The sequence below is a fragment of the Prionailurus viverrinus genome, chromosome D3, assembly GCF_022837055.1.
Source record: "Prionailurus viverrinus isolate Anna chromosome D3, UM_Priviv_1.0, whole genome shotgun sequence".
Lineage (NCBI taxonomy): Eukaryota > Metazoa > Chordata > Mammalia > Carnivora > Felidae > Prionailurus > Prionailurus viverrinus.
Genome location: NC_062572.1, coordinates 56,031,152 through 56,048,287, shown reverse-complemented (window position 1 = coordinate 56,048,287; position 17,136 = coordinate 56,031,152). Strand labels below are relative to the sequence as shown.

Genomic DNA, 17,136 nt, shown 5'->3' with positions numbered 1-17,136 from the left:
CTAGGTAGGCATATACTCCAACCAAAGAAAATTCATTCAGGCTCAAAATTTCATAATGACAATATTAGGGATCACCTTTTAGCCTTTATATTTTAGAGAACCATTAGGGTCACAGCAAAATTGGGAGAAAGTACAGAGATTTCCCATATACCTCAAGCCCTTTCTGTGCTGTCCCTATACAGCCTTTCTCCCACTGATGGCAACCATGGTAACCACTGATCTTTTATTCCATAGTTTTGCCTTTTCCAAAATACCATATAGTTGGAATCCTACAGTATATATAGCCTTTTCATATTGGATTCTTTCACTTATTCATATGCATTCAAGGTTCCTTCATGTCTTTTCTTGGCTTGATAGCTCATTTCTTTTTAGCACTGAATAGTATTCTATATCTGGATATACCACAATTTATTTAAGCATTCACCTATTAAAGAGCATCTTGGTTGCTTCCAAGTCTGGGCAGTTATAAAGAAAGCTACTAGAAACATCCATGTGCAGGTTTTTATGTGGAAATAAGTTTTAAACTCCTTTGAGTATGAAATAAGGAACATAATTGCTGGATATTATAATTAGTATATATTTACTTTTTTGTGTGTTTTTAAAAAATGTTTATTTTGAGAGGGAGAGAGGGTGTGAGTGGGGGGAGGGACAGAGACAGAGAGAGAAAGAGAGGGAATCCAAGCAGGACCTGCACTGTCAGCACATAACTCAACAGAAGGCTCAGTCTCATGAACTGTGAGATCATAACCTGAGCCAAAATCAAGAGTCAGATGCTTAACTGACTGAACCACCTAGGCACCCCAGTATATGTTTAGTTTTGTAAAAAACTGCCAAACTGTCTTACAAAGTGGCTGTACCATTTTTCATTCCTGCCAGCAATGCATGAGAGTTCCTGTTATTCCAAAGCCTTGCCAATAGTTGATGTTGTCAGTAATCAGGATTTTGGCCATTGTAATAGCTGTGTAGTGATATTTCACTGTTGCTTTAATTTACATTTCTGTGATGACATATGAAGTATATACTTACTTGCCATTGTATATCTTCTTTGGTGAGTTGCATGTTAAGGTCTTTGACCTCCTCTTTTAAGTAATCTCTACATCCAGTATGGGGCTCGAACTAACAGTCCCAAGATCAAGTGTCCCATGTTCTACCAACAGAACCAGCCAGGCACCCCAACATCTTTGATGCTTCTTTTATTGGGTTGTTTTCTTACTGTTGAGTTTCCAGAGTATTTTGTATATTTTGGATAACCGATCTTTATCAGATTTGTCTTCTGCAAATATTTGCTCCCAGTTTGTGACTTCTCATTCTTTTGACCTTGGCTTTCACAGAGCTAAAGGCTTTAGTTTTAATGAAACCCAACTTATCAATTATTTCTTTCATGGATCATGCTTTGGTGTTGTATCTAAAAAGTCATTGTCACACTGGACCAGATGGACTTAACATGTATATTCAGAACATTTTATCCTAAAGTAGCAGAATATGTATTCTTCTCCAGTGCACATGGAACGTTCTCCAGAATAGACCACATACTGGGACACAAATCACCCCTTAGCAAGTATAAAAAGATCGAGATCGTACCATGCATATTTTCAGACCACAAAGCTATCAAACTCAAAATCAACCACAAGAAAAAAAAATTTGGAAAGGTAACAAATACTTGGAGACTGAAGAACATCCTACTAAAGAATGAATGGGCTAACCAACAAGTTAAAGAGGAAATTAAAAAGTACATGGAAGCCAATGAAAATGATAACACCACAACCCAAAGCCTCAGATGCAGCAAAAGCAGTCATAAGAGGAATGTATTTAGCAATCCAGGCCTTCCTAAGGAAGGAAGAAAGATCTCAGATACACAACCTAATCTTACACCTTAAAGAGCTGGAAAAAGAACAGCAAATAAAACCCAAAACTAACAGAAGACAGGATATAATGAAGATTAGAGCAGAAATTAATGCTATTGAAACGAAAAAAACAGTAGACCAGTGAAACCAGAAGCTGGTTCTTTGAAAGAATTACAAAATTGATAAGCCACTGGCCAGTTTGATCAAAAAGAAAAAGGAAGGGACCCAAATAAATAAAATCAAGAATGAGAGAGGAGAGATCACCACCAACACAGCAGAGATAAAAACAATAATAAGAGAATACTATGAGAAATTATACGCCAATGAAATGGGCAATCTGGAAAAAATGGACAAATTCCTAGAAACAAATACACTACCAAAACTGAAACAGGAAGAAATAGAAAATTTGAAGAGACCCATGACCAGTAAAGAAACCGAAATTGTAATAAAAAATCTGCCAAAAAACAAGAGTCCATGGCCAGATGGCTTTCCAGAGAAATTCTACCAAACGTTTAAGGAAGAGTTAACACCTATTCTCTTGAAGCTGTTCCAAAAGATAGAAATGGAAGGAAACCTTCCAAACTCTTTCTGTGAAGCCAGCATTACTTGATTCCAAAACCAGAGACCCCACTGAAAATGAGAACTATAGACCAATTTCCCTGATGACTGTGGATGCAAAAATCCTCAACAAGATATTAGCCAACTGGATCCAACAATACATTAAAAAAATTATTCACCACGACCAAGTGAGACTTCCACCTGGGATGCAGGGCTGGTTCAATATCTGCAAAACAATCAATGTGGTTCATCACATCAGTAAAAGAAAGGACAAGAACCATAAGATCCTCTCAATAGATGCAGAGAAAGCATTTGACAAAATACAGCATCCTTTCTTGATAAAAACCCTCAAGAAAGTTGGGATAGAAGGATCATACCTGGAGATCATAAAAGCCATATATCAAAGATCCCATGCTGATATCATCCTCAATGGGGCAAAACTGAGAGTTTTCCCCTTGAGGTCTGGAACAAGACAGGGATGTTCACTCTCGCCACTGTTATTCAGCATAGTATTGGAAGTCTTAGCCTCAGCCATCAGACAACACAAAGAAATAAAAGGCAACCGATGGAATGGGAGAAGATATTTACAAATGACATATCAGATAAAGGGTTAGTATCCCAAGTCTATAAAGAACTTATCAAACTCAACACCCCATAAACAAATAATCCAGTGAAGAAATGGGCAAAAGACATGAATAGACACTTCTCCAAAGAAGACATCCAGATGGCCAACCAACACATGAAAAAATGCTCAACATCACTCATCATCAGGGAAATACAAATCAAAACCACAATGAGATACCACCTTGCACCTGTCAGAATGGCTACCATTAACAACTCAGGGAACAACAGATGTTGGCGAGGATGCAGAGAACAAGGCTCTCTTTTGCACTGTTGGTGGGAATGCAAGCTGGTGCAGCTACTCTGGAAAACAGTATGGAGGTTCCTCAAAAAACTTAAAACAGAACTACCCTGTGACCCAGCAATTTTACTACTAGGCATTTATCCAAGGGATACAGGTGTGCTGTTTCTAAGGGACACATGCACCCCCATGTTTATGGCAGCACTGTCAACAATAGCCAAAGTATGGAAAGAGCCCAAATGTCCATCGATGGATGAATGGATAAAGAAGATGTGGTGTATATATATATATATAATGGAGTATTACTGGGCAATCAAAAAGAATGAAATCTTGCCATTTGCAACTACATGGATGGAACTGGAGGGTATTATGCTAAGTGAAATTAGTCAGAGAAAGACAAAAATCATATGACTTCACTTATCTGAGGACTTTAAGAGACAAAACAGGTGAACACAAGGTAAGGGAAGCAAACATAATATAAAAACAGGGAGGGGGACAAAACCTAAGAGACTCTTAAATATGGAGAACAAACAGGGTTACTGGAGGGGTTGTGGGAGGGGGGATGGGCTAAATGGGTAAAGAATCTACTCTTGAAATCACTGTTGCACTATATGCTAACTAACTTGGATGTAAATAAAAAAATAAAAATTAAAAAACAAAAATAAGTCATTGTCATACCCAAGAACATCTAAGATTTTTTGTTATTTTCTAGTGTTTTTTTTGTTATACCTTTAGGTTTATGATCCATTGTGAGTTAATTTTTATGAAAGGTGTAAAGTGTATCTAGCTTTGTTTCTCTTTGCATGTGGATGTCCACTTGTTCTAGCACCATTTATTGAAGAGATTGTCTTTGCTCCATTGTGTTGTCTTTGCTTTTTTGTGGAAGAGCAGCTGACTATTTGTGGACTCTTTTTTGTTCCAGTTTTCTATTTGTCTATTCTTTTGCCAGTGCTATACTGTCTTGAATAATATAGCTTTCTAGTATATCTTGATGTTGAGTGTGTTCATGTCTGTTGCTTTTTTTTGTTTTTCAATATTGTTTTGGCTCTGCTGGGTCTTTGCCACTCCTTATAAACTGGCATATAGGAAAACAATTGAAGATTGGGGATTCACATTGTGTCTTGCAACTGTTCTATAATTGCTTAATATTTCCAGGAGTATTTTTGTTAATTCTTTTAGATTTTCACATGTACAATCATGTCATCTGAAAACAAGAGCAAATTTATTTATTCCTTCCAAATCTGTATGTTTTTTACTTATTATTATTATTATTATTATTATTATTTTGGTCAATGCATTTTCAAGAACTTCCAGTACAACATTGAAAAAGAATGTTGAGATGGATTATCCTTGCCTTGTACCTGATCCTAGTGGGAGAGCTTTCTTTTCTCACCATAAACTTTTGTGTTAGCTGTAGGTTTTTGTAAACCTTCTTTACCAAGTCAAGGAACATCCCATTCCCTCCCCCCATTTTAACTTATTGAGGGTCTTACAGTAATGCTGTCTCATAGAATGAGTTAAGAGTATCCATCTGTTTCTATCCTCTGAAAGAGATTGTAGAAATTTAGTATAATTTCTTACTTAAATGTTTGTAGAATTATTCACTGGGGAACCCATGGGGGCCTTGTGCTTTCTGTTTTGGAAAGTAATTAATTATTAATTCCATTTCCTTAATAGATGTCAGCATATTTAGATGATATGTTTCTTCTTGTATGAGTTTTGGCAGATTATGTCTTTCAAGAAATTGTTCTATTTCATCTAGGTTACCTAATTCTTGAAAATAGAGTTTTTCATAGTATTCCTTTATTTTCTTTCAATATCCATGAGATCTAGTTACATCACTGCTTTCATTTCTGATATTAGTAATTTGTGTCCTCTATCTTTTTTTCTTAGTTTGCCTGGCTTCAGGCTTATCAAGTGTTATTGCTCTTTTGAAAGAACCAGATTTTAGTTTCATTGATTTTTTTTCTATGATTTTCTGTTTTCAATTTCATTGATTTCTGCTCTAATTCTTATTATTTCTCTTCTTCTGCTTAGTTTTAATTTAATTTTCTCTCCTTCCAGTTTTCTAAGATTTAAACCTATATTATTGATGTTAGATCTTTCTTCTTTTCTAATATACACACTCAGTACTATAAATTTCCTTTTAAGCAATGCTTTTGCTGCATCACACAAATTTTGATAAATTGCGTTTTGTTTTTATTTAGTTCAAACTATTTCAAAATTTTTCTTCAGATTTATTCCTTGGCTATACATTTTTAAGAAATATGTTGTTTAGTGTGTACACATTTGGGTATTTTCCAATTAACTTTCTGTTACTGATTTCTAGTTTAATTCCATTGTGGTCTGACAGTAAACATTGTATGATTTCTAGTTTTTCTAGTTTTTTAAATTTGTTTAGCAGTTCAGGGATCATTTTTAATCCTAGAAAAAGACACTCTGTTATGTCTTTATAATGTTCTAGGCCACAGTCATCTGGTCTATAACTTTATAGTTTAGAAGGTTATGTTACTGCTTGGATTCTTTTTCACATATTTATAACAACCCTTAACTCTTCTTTAGAGAAAAATCTTGGCCTTTCCTTCAAATACTATTTGTTAATATCTAAGACAAAGTTTATAAAGGACCTTCATCTGAGTAAAGTAAAAATTAAAACCTTCTAAAACACTTTCTTGGGGGTCATAACTTTTACCACTTCAGGCCTATTTAGATAATGTCCAGTTCAATTAACAGAATAAAATAGATTTAATAAGCCCAAATTTGGTTTGTACACTATACAGCTTCTATCACAATTTCAGGTGAGACTGGTGGTATTTTAAAATGGTTATAAAATGGACATTCTGATTATTTATTTATTTTGATTCTTGAGGATTTATGCCTATCAGTCAAATCTAAAGTGTATTACTCTTGACTTATATACAATAATTTTTATTGAATTAGGAGTTGATACTACATCCTGGACTTTTAACAAATCTTGGTAAGGGGCACCTCTGTGGCTCAGTTAGTTAAGCATCCAATTTCAGCTCAGGTCATGATCTCACAATTCATGAGTTCAAGTTCCGTGTCAGGCTCTGTCCTGACAGCTTGCAGCCAGGAGCCTGCTTTGGATTCTATGTCTCCCTCCGTGTCTGCACCTTCCCCATTTGCACTCTTTCTCTCTCTTTCAAAACTAAATAAACATTTACAAAAATTAAAAAAAAAAGTTCCTAAAAGTAATGGCCAAAACTGACTACTGCTACTTGGTTTTTTAAATTAATGAAAGAGGTAGTCCTATTGTTCAAGATGGTTAAAAACCTATACACTTAAGTTATGTTAGAATTCAGAACTAGGATTAACTTTCTTGATAAAATTATATTCCTTTTCTTAATGATAATTGGGCAGTCTTTAATGTTTCCTGTTTCCTTCTGCTTTAAACGGTCCAGAAGCTCAGAATCATTTACAGTATACATTGCTAGCACCGTCACTCTTCGTTACTCCTTTCTGTGTTCCAGATTTACAACTTTGATCATGTACTCTTTTACTTTTGGTTCATTGTTTTTAAGTTACTAATTTCTTCCCTACTCTATTCAGAGATAAAATACTTTGCCAACGTGAAGGTCAAGGAAGCCATTAACTGTAATATTGGGAGTGTCCACATTAATGATAAATGTTTGCTGGGGAAAAGAGGGAAGGAAGGTACAGACAAAACAGAAATCGTGTGAAGCTATAGTAGGATTTAAGTCCCTCAAATGTTGTGTCAAGCTTCAGAAGAGTTAATTTTTCTAACACATATTTAGGAGTAAATACACCTAAAAATGTGATAAAAATAAAGAATTAGACACTCAGTATTCTTGATGATGTAAAACAGTTGAGGACAAAATAAAACTTTATTTGCCTTGCTGGGAACAGAACTTCCTTCCTCATTCTACTAGTTTAGAGCCTTGTCAGAAAAAAATGTAGTATATTGGCTCATTAGAATTTTCATTTAAATCTATAAATTTTGGGGGCAACTGGATGGCTCACTGGGTTGTGTCCGACTCTTGGTTTTGGCTCAGGTCATGATCTCACTGTTCACGAGAACAAGCTCTGGATCGGGCTCTGCGCCGACTGCACAGAGCCTGCTTGGGATTCTCTCTCTCCCTCTCTGGCTCTCTCTCTCTCTCTCTCTCTCTCAGAATAAATAAATAAACTAAAAAAAAATAAATCTATGATTTTTGTTTCTATTTTTTCCTCCCTTTTCTAAATGAAATGTGATTTTGTTGAAAGGGTGTGGATTTTGGAGTCACATGTTTCTTAATTTGAATTCTGGTTCTTTTTTCTGAGAATATTGAGAATATTGTGATCCCGTAAATGAGTGTAATAATACATGTATTATACCTGTGTGTGATAATATTGTATATAAAACATTTAACTTGGAGCCTGACAAATAATAAACTCTCACAAGTATTAGGGATAAACAACATAAAGAGTATTCCATAAAATGGGGCTTCCTAAACTCTTTGATAGCTGACTTACATTTAACTCTGGAGTCTATTTCCTAATAAATATATAGATTCTAAATAACACATTGAAAGTAGTAATAGCTATTTGTTGAATGTTTGATGCCAATGTTGCCTCAGGTAAACTATTATATATGTATAATAGTTTAATGTATATAATAGTTTATATATGCATATATAATTCTTGTACTTCCACAATAATTTTGTGGAAAAGAAATGTTATCCCAGTTTTACTTATGTGAAAACTAATATTTGATAAGTGTTAAGACATATTGATATAGCAACTCTGATAACCTGTACTCTGTAAATTGGTAGAACCTTTCTGGGAAGTAATTTATCAATATCTGTAAATAATGTTTTTTATCTATTTTAAAAAATGTTAGGGGCGTCTGGGCGTCGGTTGAGCCTCCAGCTTCAGCTTAGGTTATGATCTCACGGTTTGTGGGTTCGAGCCCCATGTCGGGCTGTGTGCTGACAGTTCAGAGCCTGGAGCCTGCTTCGGATTCTGTGTCTCCCTCTCTCTCTGCCCCTCCCCTGCTCACACTCTGTCTCTCTCCCTAAAAATAAACATTAAAAAAATTTAATAAAAAATGTTTATTATTGAAATATAGTCATTATACAATATTATATTAGTCAACATACAGTATTATGTGCATTATATTATATGCACAACATAGTGATTCAACAGTTCTATACATTAAACATTAAACATTAAACATAAAAATAAACATTAAAAAAATTTAATAAAAAATGTTTATTATTGAAATATAGTCATTATACAATATTATATTAGTCAACATACAATATTATGTGCATTATATTATATGCACAACATAGTGATTCAACAGTTCTATACATTATGCAGTGCTGACCACAAGAAGTGTAGTTACCATCTGTCACCATACAACATTATTACAACATGATTAACTATATTCCCTATGCTGCACTTTTCATCTAAGTGACTTATTTTACAACTGGAAGTTTGTACCTCTTAATCCCTTTCACCTGTTTCTCACATTCCCCTCCCCCCCCCCCCCCCCCCCCGCACCATGCTGGTCCAGTTTGGAAGCCATCAATTTGTTCCCTATATTTATGCATCTGTTTCCTTTTGCCTGTTTGCTTGCTTGTTTTAAATTATACATGTAAGTAAAATCATATGGTATTTGTCCTTCTCTGACTTATTTCACTTAGCATAATGTTCTCTAGGTCCATGCATGTTGGTGCAAATGGCAAGATCTCATCATTTTTATGGCTGAGTAATATTCAGTTGTGTATATGTATACCACATCTTTATCCATTTCATCTATTGAAGGACACTGAGGTTGCTTCCATTTATTGTCTATTGTAAATAATGCTTCAGAGAACATAGGGGCTTATATATCTCTTTGAATTAGTGTTTTTGTTTTATTTGGCTAGGGTTAGGGTAGAACTAATAAATCATATGATATTTCTATTTTTAATTTATCGAGGAACTTCCATACTGTTTTCCATAGTGGTTGCACCAATTCACATTCAAACTGACAGCATATGAGGTTTCCCTTTTCTCCATATCCTTGACAACACTTGTTATTTCTTATCTTTTTGATAATAACCATTCTGACTGGTAGGGGGTCTCATCTCGTGGTTTTGACTTGCATTTCACTGATGATTAGTGAGGGTGAGAATCTTGAGGAAACATGTCTATAAAATATGTCGCTAAGGCTGGTGTACAGAAGATCACTTCCTATGTTTTCTTTCAGAGTTTTACTGTTTTAGGTCTCACATTTAGATCTTTAATCCATTTTGAGTTTATTTTTTGTGTCTGATGTAAGATAGTGGTTCAGGCTCATTCTTTCGCACGTAGTTGTCCAGTTTTTCCCAACAACCGTTTATTGAGGAGACTGACTTTTCCTCATTGTATATTCTTGCCTCCTTTGTCAGGTATTAATTGACCATATATAAGCATAGGTTTATTTATGCACTGCACTCTGTATTCTGTTCTACGGATCTATGTGTCTGTTTTTGTGTCAGTACCAAACTGTTTTGATTACTGTAGCATTGTGTTGTGTTTTGAAATCTGGGATTATGATACCTCCAGCTTTGTTCTTTGTCAAGATTGCTTTGGCTACTGAGTGCTTTTATGATTCCATACAAATTTAGGATTATTTGTTCTAGTTCTGTGAAAAACAGTGTTGATATTTTGATAAGGATTGTATTGAAACTGTAGATTAGTAACTTTGGGTAGCCTAAATATTTTAACAATATTAATTTTTCTGTGTCATGAGCATGGTATATGATTTCATTTGTTTGTGTTGTTTTCACTTTCTTTCATCAGTGTCATGCAGTTTTCAGGTTATAGATCTTTCACTTCCTTGGTTAAATTTATTCCTAGGTATTTTATTCTTTTTGCTTAATTTTAAATGGGATTATTTTCTTAATTTTTTCTTCTGCTACTTTATTATTTTTTTTTTAATTTTTTTTCAACGTTTATTTATTTTTGGGACAGAAGGAGACAGAGCATGAACGGGGGAGGGGCAGAGAGAGAGGGAGACACAGAATTGGAAACAGGCTCCAGGCCCTGAGCCATCAGCCCAGAGCCCGATGCGGGGCTCGAATTCACGGACCGCGAGATCGTGACCTGGCTGAAGTCGGACGCTTAACCGACTGCGCCACCCAGGCGCCCCTGCTACTTTATTATTAATGTATAAAAATACAACATATCTCTCTATTATTTTGTATCCTGCAACTTTAATGAATTAATTTATTAGTTCTAATAATTTTTTGGTAGAGTATTAGGGTTCTCTCTCTATATTAATATGTCATCTGCAAATAGTGACAGTTTTACTTCTTTAAATTTGAATGCTTTTTATTAGTTTTTCTTGTCTCTTTGCTACAGCTAAGATTTACATTACTATTTTGAATAAAAGTGGTAAGAGTGGACATCCTTGTCTTGTTCCTGATATTAAAGGAAAAGCTTTCATTTGTTCACCATTGAGTAATATGTTAGCTATTGGTTTGTCATGTATGGCGTTTTTATGTTGAGTTATGTTCCTTCTAAACCGACTTTGTTGAGAGTTTTTAATCATGTACTGATTTTGGGTTTTTTCTATTGTTTTTTTTTTTTCTGCATCTGTTGAGGTGATCATATGGTTTTTATCTTTCATTTTGTTAATGTCATGTTTCACATTGATTTGTAGATATTAAACCAATATATGTAAAGACTTTATTTTTATTATTTTTTAATGTTTATTTTTGAGAGACAGAGACAGAGCATGCATGGGGGAAGGGCAGAGAGAGAGGGAGACACAGAATCTGAAGTAGGCTCCAGGCTCTGAGCTGTCAGCACAGAGCCCGACGTGGGGCTCGAACTAACAATCTGCAAGATTATGATCTGATCCGAAGTCGGAAGTTCAGCCAGCTGAGCCACCCAGGCACCCCATGTAAAGAACTTTAAATACTAAATACATTTGCAATCTATAGTTAATTATTTCTAAAAATAAGACTTAAAGAAAATCACCAGATAATAAAGACGAACAAAGGCTACAAAGATGGGTGTTAAGGATGTTTATGATTAGTTACATAATACCAACTAGAAAATATACTCCAGGAGGACAAGAATTGTTTGTTTTGTACAACTGCATCTCAGTGCCTAGACTAGTGCTGAGAACAAAGTAGGTACTCAATACGTGTTTATGGAAAACATAAATACATAGCTAACATATAGTGGGAAAATTTTAAAAACACAAATTTTTCAGTAATAGATTTGTTGTATAATATGAGTACAAGGATAAATTGTAAATTCATTCAGTTGTAAATTTTTAAAAATGGTGCTTTTGCTTTTTTTAGTGGCTGAGAAAGAAAGACTATCTATCTATCTAGGCTGACTCTACCAACGATAACAACTTGAATCCCTGGACCTAAAAAGCAATACACCAAAAAGTCACAATGCATATCCCTGGGTTTGGAGATTCAGGTTATTTTAATTTTAATTCTGTAATTTAAAAATGTTTCTCCAAAAAAACCCATTTATTTTCATAAAGAAAGAAAGGTAAAAACACAAGCACCCTTGTGTTTATTTTTAGAAAGAATCCATTTGGGCTGCTACCTGTACTTTTTGTTAGGTTCCTGGCCACAAAAGAGTGCCCTAAGAATGCAAGTCAGAGCTGCTCTGCCCCACTGATTCAGTACAACTCAGTTATTTGCAGAAATACTCAATTTTTCGTTATAACTCTTAATTTTTAATTCTTGTTTTCTCTGTTCCTGGTCTAAAATCTTATATAATAATTTGAGTTCTCCAACTTTGGTCTTAACTCCCCTCCATCACTGGAAAGCAAACTGAAATCAAGCTGCTTCCTTGATTCTGAGCTTATATCTATTTATATTTGGTGTTTACTTCTCTTTTCTCTTTGAAAGTGGATTTCCGGACACAGCATTAAGTGTTGCATTGCTCTTCAGTTCTTTGTCCTAGTATAAGTCTCTTCCAGTAGAATAGCTCTTTGCTGCCACCTTCTGGTTTTTGTCTGCTAAAGCCAGGCAACAGGTCAAAGGTGACTGTTTCAATCTGGGCTCTTCTCAGCATCTGAGAATGCTCCGCCTTTTCTTTGACTTCTTTGAAGCTCTTCAAAGTGATCTTTTGATATATTTTATTCTCCAAAACCAGGATTGACTTATTTTTATGGAGGCTTTATGTCCCCAAAGCCTATATTTTTTTTTACTTTTTTTTTTTTTATTACAGAGAAAGCTTGTTGACCTCTAAAGAATACAAGAATAGCAAATATAGGGAGCATCCACAGCCTTTAGGGATAAATACCCAAAGAGCGTGAAAGAGGCTACCTTCCTCCAAAGTAGAGTAAGGTCTTACTGGAGAGAGCGTGGCTGTGTCTCAGTCGATGACCTTAAGCAGCTATCTGCCAGGTGCCAGAGAATTTGATGAAGGTTAAATGGAGTTTGAATGGAGTTTCTGGGTAGAGAACCTGGAGGGTAGGCACCATTGGTTTTCCACACACCAGCTGGCAGCAATTCTACAGGAAGAAGGAGGAAACCATTGGAAACAGAACAAGGTTGTCAAGGGCCTTGCTGCAGCCTTGTAAGCCCCACCATTGCCCTCTATTGATAAAGCCTCACTTGAAGCCAGCTGGCAGAAGAAAATAGTTTACATATCCAGCCCTAGTATCTCAAATTAGTTAAGAGAGTGGATTTAAAGCTAAAAGGCAATGATTAGATAAATGGCACAAATATACAGTCCACATGCAAACTTCTCTAATTCAGTTGGTTTCTATATGTAACTGAACACCATGTCTTCCATTTATCTCATAACTCTAGAGTCTCTTTTAATCTTTAGAGTCTCCTACATTAAAAAAAATTGCCTTTTATTGCATTAACATTTGTTGAAGAGTCTAAGCAATTTACTTTCCAGAACATCTCTCACAATGGGTTTATTTTTTTGTTCTCATTGTTAAATTCAGGTTAAACACTTTTGGCAGGACTATTACATAGTTATCATATTGTGTCAATGAAACATCACAAAGCACATGGTGCAAGTTTGTCTCATTATTAGTGACAGTAAGTTTGGTCATTTGGTTAAAGTTATGACTAATAAATTTGTTTATTCTCCTGTTGTAGTATTGACCCAATTGAGTGATATGTTAAGAACATGAAATTATCTTTGTTTCCAAAAAAAATTTTTTATCCAAATTTAGCATCCACTGGTAAGTCTTGGTTGAATCCATTTTTGTCAGAGGTGTGAAATGGTGAATTTTCTGGACTTCCATTCCTTTTACAATCCATTGACAATTAGAAGAACTGAAAAGTTTGGCACAGGCTGGGTTGCAGTCCATCCTCCTGAAAATGGTTTCTTCTTTCAGTTCTTATTCAGGCACTTACCTCTGCATTTCCTACCACTGCCCCTATTTCCTTAAGTCTCAGGGAAACACCTTGTCGGCCTGGTTTCACTCTCCATCCTTCACATGCTGTTCATGAGTAAGAATCTGTGTGATTATGATATTTTAATGGATCTGGAGTTTCTCATTATATGAAGAGATTTTTAAAAAAATTTTTTTTTTCAACGTTTATTTATTTTTGGGACAGAGAGAGACAGAGCATGAACGGGGGAGGGGCAGAGAGAGAGGGAGACACAGAATTGGAAACAGGCTCCAGGCTCTGAGCCATCAGCCCAGAGCCCGACGCGGGGCTCGAACTCACGGACCACGAGATCGGGACCTGGCTGAAGTCGGACGTTTAACCGACTGCGCCACCCAGGCGCCCCGAAGAGATTTTTTTTAAAAACCTATTTTTGAGTTTGAAAGAACCTAAAACTTTGATAGCTTGATTACCCAACCTAGGGACCAAAAGTACTTTGTTATTTGTTAATTCATTTGTTCAATAAGTTATTTAGATGTTTTTACAGCTACTGTAACTCTTTGTCATTCTCCATCCACTCTTCTTAAACATTTTCAATGATAGTTTAATAAGTACTTTACTAAGACCATACTCTATCTCTTGTGTTAAATCTACAGTAATATGGATTCATTTTCCCAATACTGTTCTCAGTAGCTACGTAATCCATACTGCATAATTAAAAGGAAGCATCTCTGGTGTTGTGTGGTAATGTCAATTACAACTATGGAGAGTTTAAATCTATCCAAGTAACAGAAAAAAAATTTTTTTTCTACACATTTTTGGCCTACTAAATTCCAAAGAATGATTTTTTTTTTTTTTAAGAAAAAAGAAAAAAAAATATTCTGGCCAAATGGAGAATCTGATTACATTTTACAAACTTCAGACTATCAATTTTCAAAATTGAATGTGTTCCTTCTGGAAGATGTTATTAAAAGCAAACTGATAGTTTTTAAAAAGAGGAATTGAAGACTGTTTAGTCTCTCCTTTTTGATTACTTTGATCTTTTAGTTCAGGATTATAAAGTAACTTGAACTGAACTGAAATTCTTTTTCTTGGTCTTGTATCACTTATTTTGTTTCAAATAACATCGGATTTTTTGGTTGTATGTTTGGTTGGTTGGCTGTTGTTTTTTTATAATACTCAATTTTTAATAAATATTTTATTCTTTATTATAATGTAAGTAAAATGTTGCTTGTGTTATCAGTTGTCTTCAATAATATTTTCTGATATTCTATAAATAAAACCTTTTTTAAATTTGATAATATATAGGGTAGAGAAGAATTCTTGAAAAGACTTATTCGAAGTGAAGTGACTAATGGAATGATGATTCAGGTAATCCTAATTCGGTTTCAATATTTTATTCTTCCTTTAATTTGCATTGTACTTAGCATTTTAAATTTGCCTGTAATGAGGCATCTTTTCCCTACTTGGTTTGCAAGCCAGCAGTTTTCTCTCCTTAGCTGATGACAGTTGCCCTCTGTGTACGACTAGCAGAGCCTGATCATGCATAAAGAAACTGACCTCCCATACACATATCTCATTTTGTGGCTTAATGGGAATTTCTGCCAGTCTAGTAAAAGGGCAGTGAGATCTTATTCCTAAGTGTCTCCTTAGTTTGCTTTGTGATGATGTTATGTTTTCTTTACTTTTAGTGTCTTTCAATTGAATTTCTGTATTTAACACTGAAAAAACATATGTTATTTCTATATAAAGATTTTGAAATCAAATTAATATAGCTAGCAAAGTCAATTTAAAATGTCTTTATCTTCGTCTACCACCTGCATATCCTTTGGAACCCAGGTTGTCTGTTTTGATCTTTGACATGTTTCTAGAATGGCTCCCCTTCAGAAATACATGAATACTTGAAGTTCTAAAAATAAAATCAAGAGGCAAAACAGTCCAAAACAGTGTTATTGTATACACTTATTTGAGATTATCTGCACCTCTGGTCTTCTTTGAAATGAACACAAATTTTGTGATTTCTTCTGTTAGGAAATTTGGCATTTTCAAACATATAAAAGCAGTGTTTCTCCGCTTCTCTATGCTTATAATGCCAAATTTCCTGATTTATTTTTCTTTCTATGTATATGTATGTTCAATAATTCCATAATTTTCTAGCCCTTTTAGCTTAGTATTTTGTCATTAACTTCTTGTCCATTGGTTTTACTGGGTTTTAGTTTGCCAGAATTACATATATTTCAATATTTGTTGTTAGTGTGCTTTTTAACCTTATTATCTTCCAATACTTACATAAGAATGTTTGATTTTTATTATCTGTATTAATTGTCTCTCATTTTTGAATAATAACTACATTGTTTAAATATGGTATATTCATACCTATTTTTTGTGGTGGCATAATTTTTTTTTAATTTTCAAATAACAACAAATATTATTGCCTGACACAAGACTGAGACTCAATAAATGTTTACTTTTTTTAAGTTTTTAATTCCAGTTAGCAGGCAGTGTTATATTAGTTTCAGGTGTGCAATATAGTGACTCAACAATTCCATACATCACCTGGTGCTCATCACAAGTGCACTCCTTATCTCATGTTTAGGTGATTGATAACTTAATGAATTCTTTAAAATTTTTGCTGGCAGAAAAAATTGTATTCCATTCAAGAAGAACAGATCCTTGAGAGACAGGATCTTATGGAAAAGAAAGCAATGTACACCCTAGCACTGGCGGAACTAGAGACACCGCTGCTTGAACTAGAAGAAGATGCCGCAAAAATCAGAACTGCCCACAAAGAGCATGCTGACGTAAGCATTTACAATTAATCCAGAAGCTAATTTCCAGGAGTGTTGAGGTCGATAAATCGTATATGTGATCTTACATTATTATTTGGAATATTATGATTTCACATAGGAAGACATAAAAGCATGAACAAAATGAGTATTTTATGACCACACAGCTGATCTATGGTGGAACCAAATGGCAAGACTATTGATGCTATTACCTGGGCCCCCATACTCTATCTTAAAGTGTACCTAGGAAAAGCAGTTTTCAAACAGATGAGTAGTGATTTTTCTTTTGTGATTGCCCACTATGTTAAATTTAATTCAGAGTCTTCACTGCCTGTTAATAAAATGCTGAAGCTATGTTTACTCAAATATAAAATCTAATGCATCTTGACATTTTTATGATAAATTTTTGATGTATGTGGAAGAAGTTGAGACACATAGGATGAAAAATAAAGCAAATGTCGATAAAATATTTTCAAAACAACAAGTTTATGGCAGTTACTGATACTACTAGCCCTTCCCAAAGAAAAATTTAGTAGAAAAATATGTATGCATCCTGTCATTAGTCTTTTGGAGAAGTAGAGGGTGTGGTGAGAGTTATATATTCTTGTCCTTAGGTGCAGGGAGGACATACATACATTCGTTTGGGCCATTTTAGCAACAGAATTTTTTTCTTTGCAAATGATGATGTAATTTAATAATTTATTAAAATGGCCTTTAATAATTTTCAATTTTTTAATTAAAAAAACTTTATGATTTATAAAATGTTCCCA

General features: G+C 34.5%; 1 protein-coding gene across 7 annotated transcripts in view; it reads left to right on the top strand.

Moving 5' to 3' along the window:
* Positions 1-17,136, top strand: part of CCDC178 (coiled-coil domain containing 178) — a 514,890-nt gene that overhangs the window by 169,205 nt on the left and 328,549 nt on the right. For all 7 annotated transcript variants that reach the window (XM_047828874.1, XM_047828873.1, XM_047828870.1 and 4 more), the window contains 2 exons: positions 14,889-14,951; positions 16,220-16,381. In XM_047828874.1, coding sequence (XP_047684830.1) covers positions 14,889-14,951; positions 16,220-16,381 — 225 coding nt within the window. The remainder of the gene's footprint in view (positions 1-14,888; positions 14,952-16,219; positions 16,382-17,136) is intronic.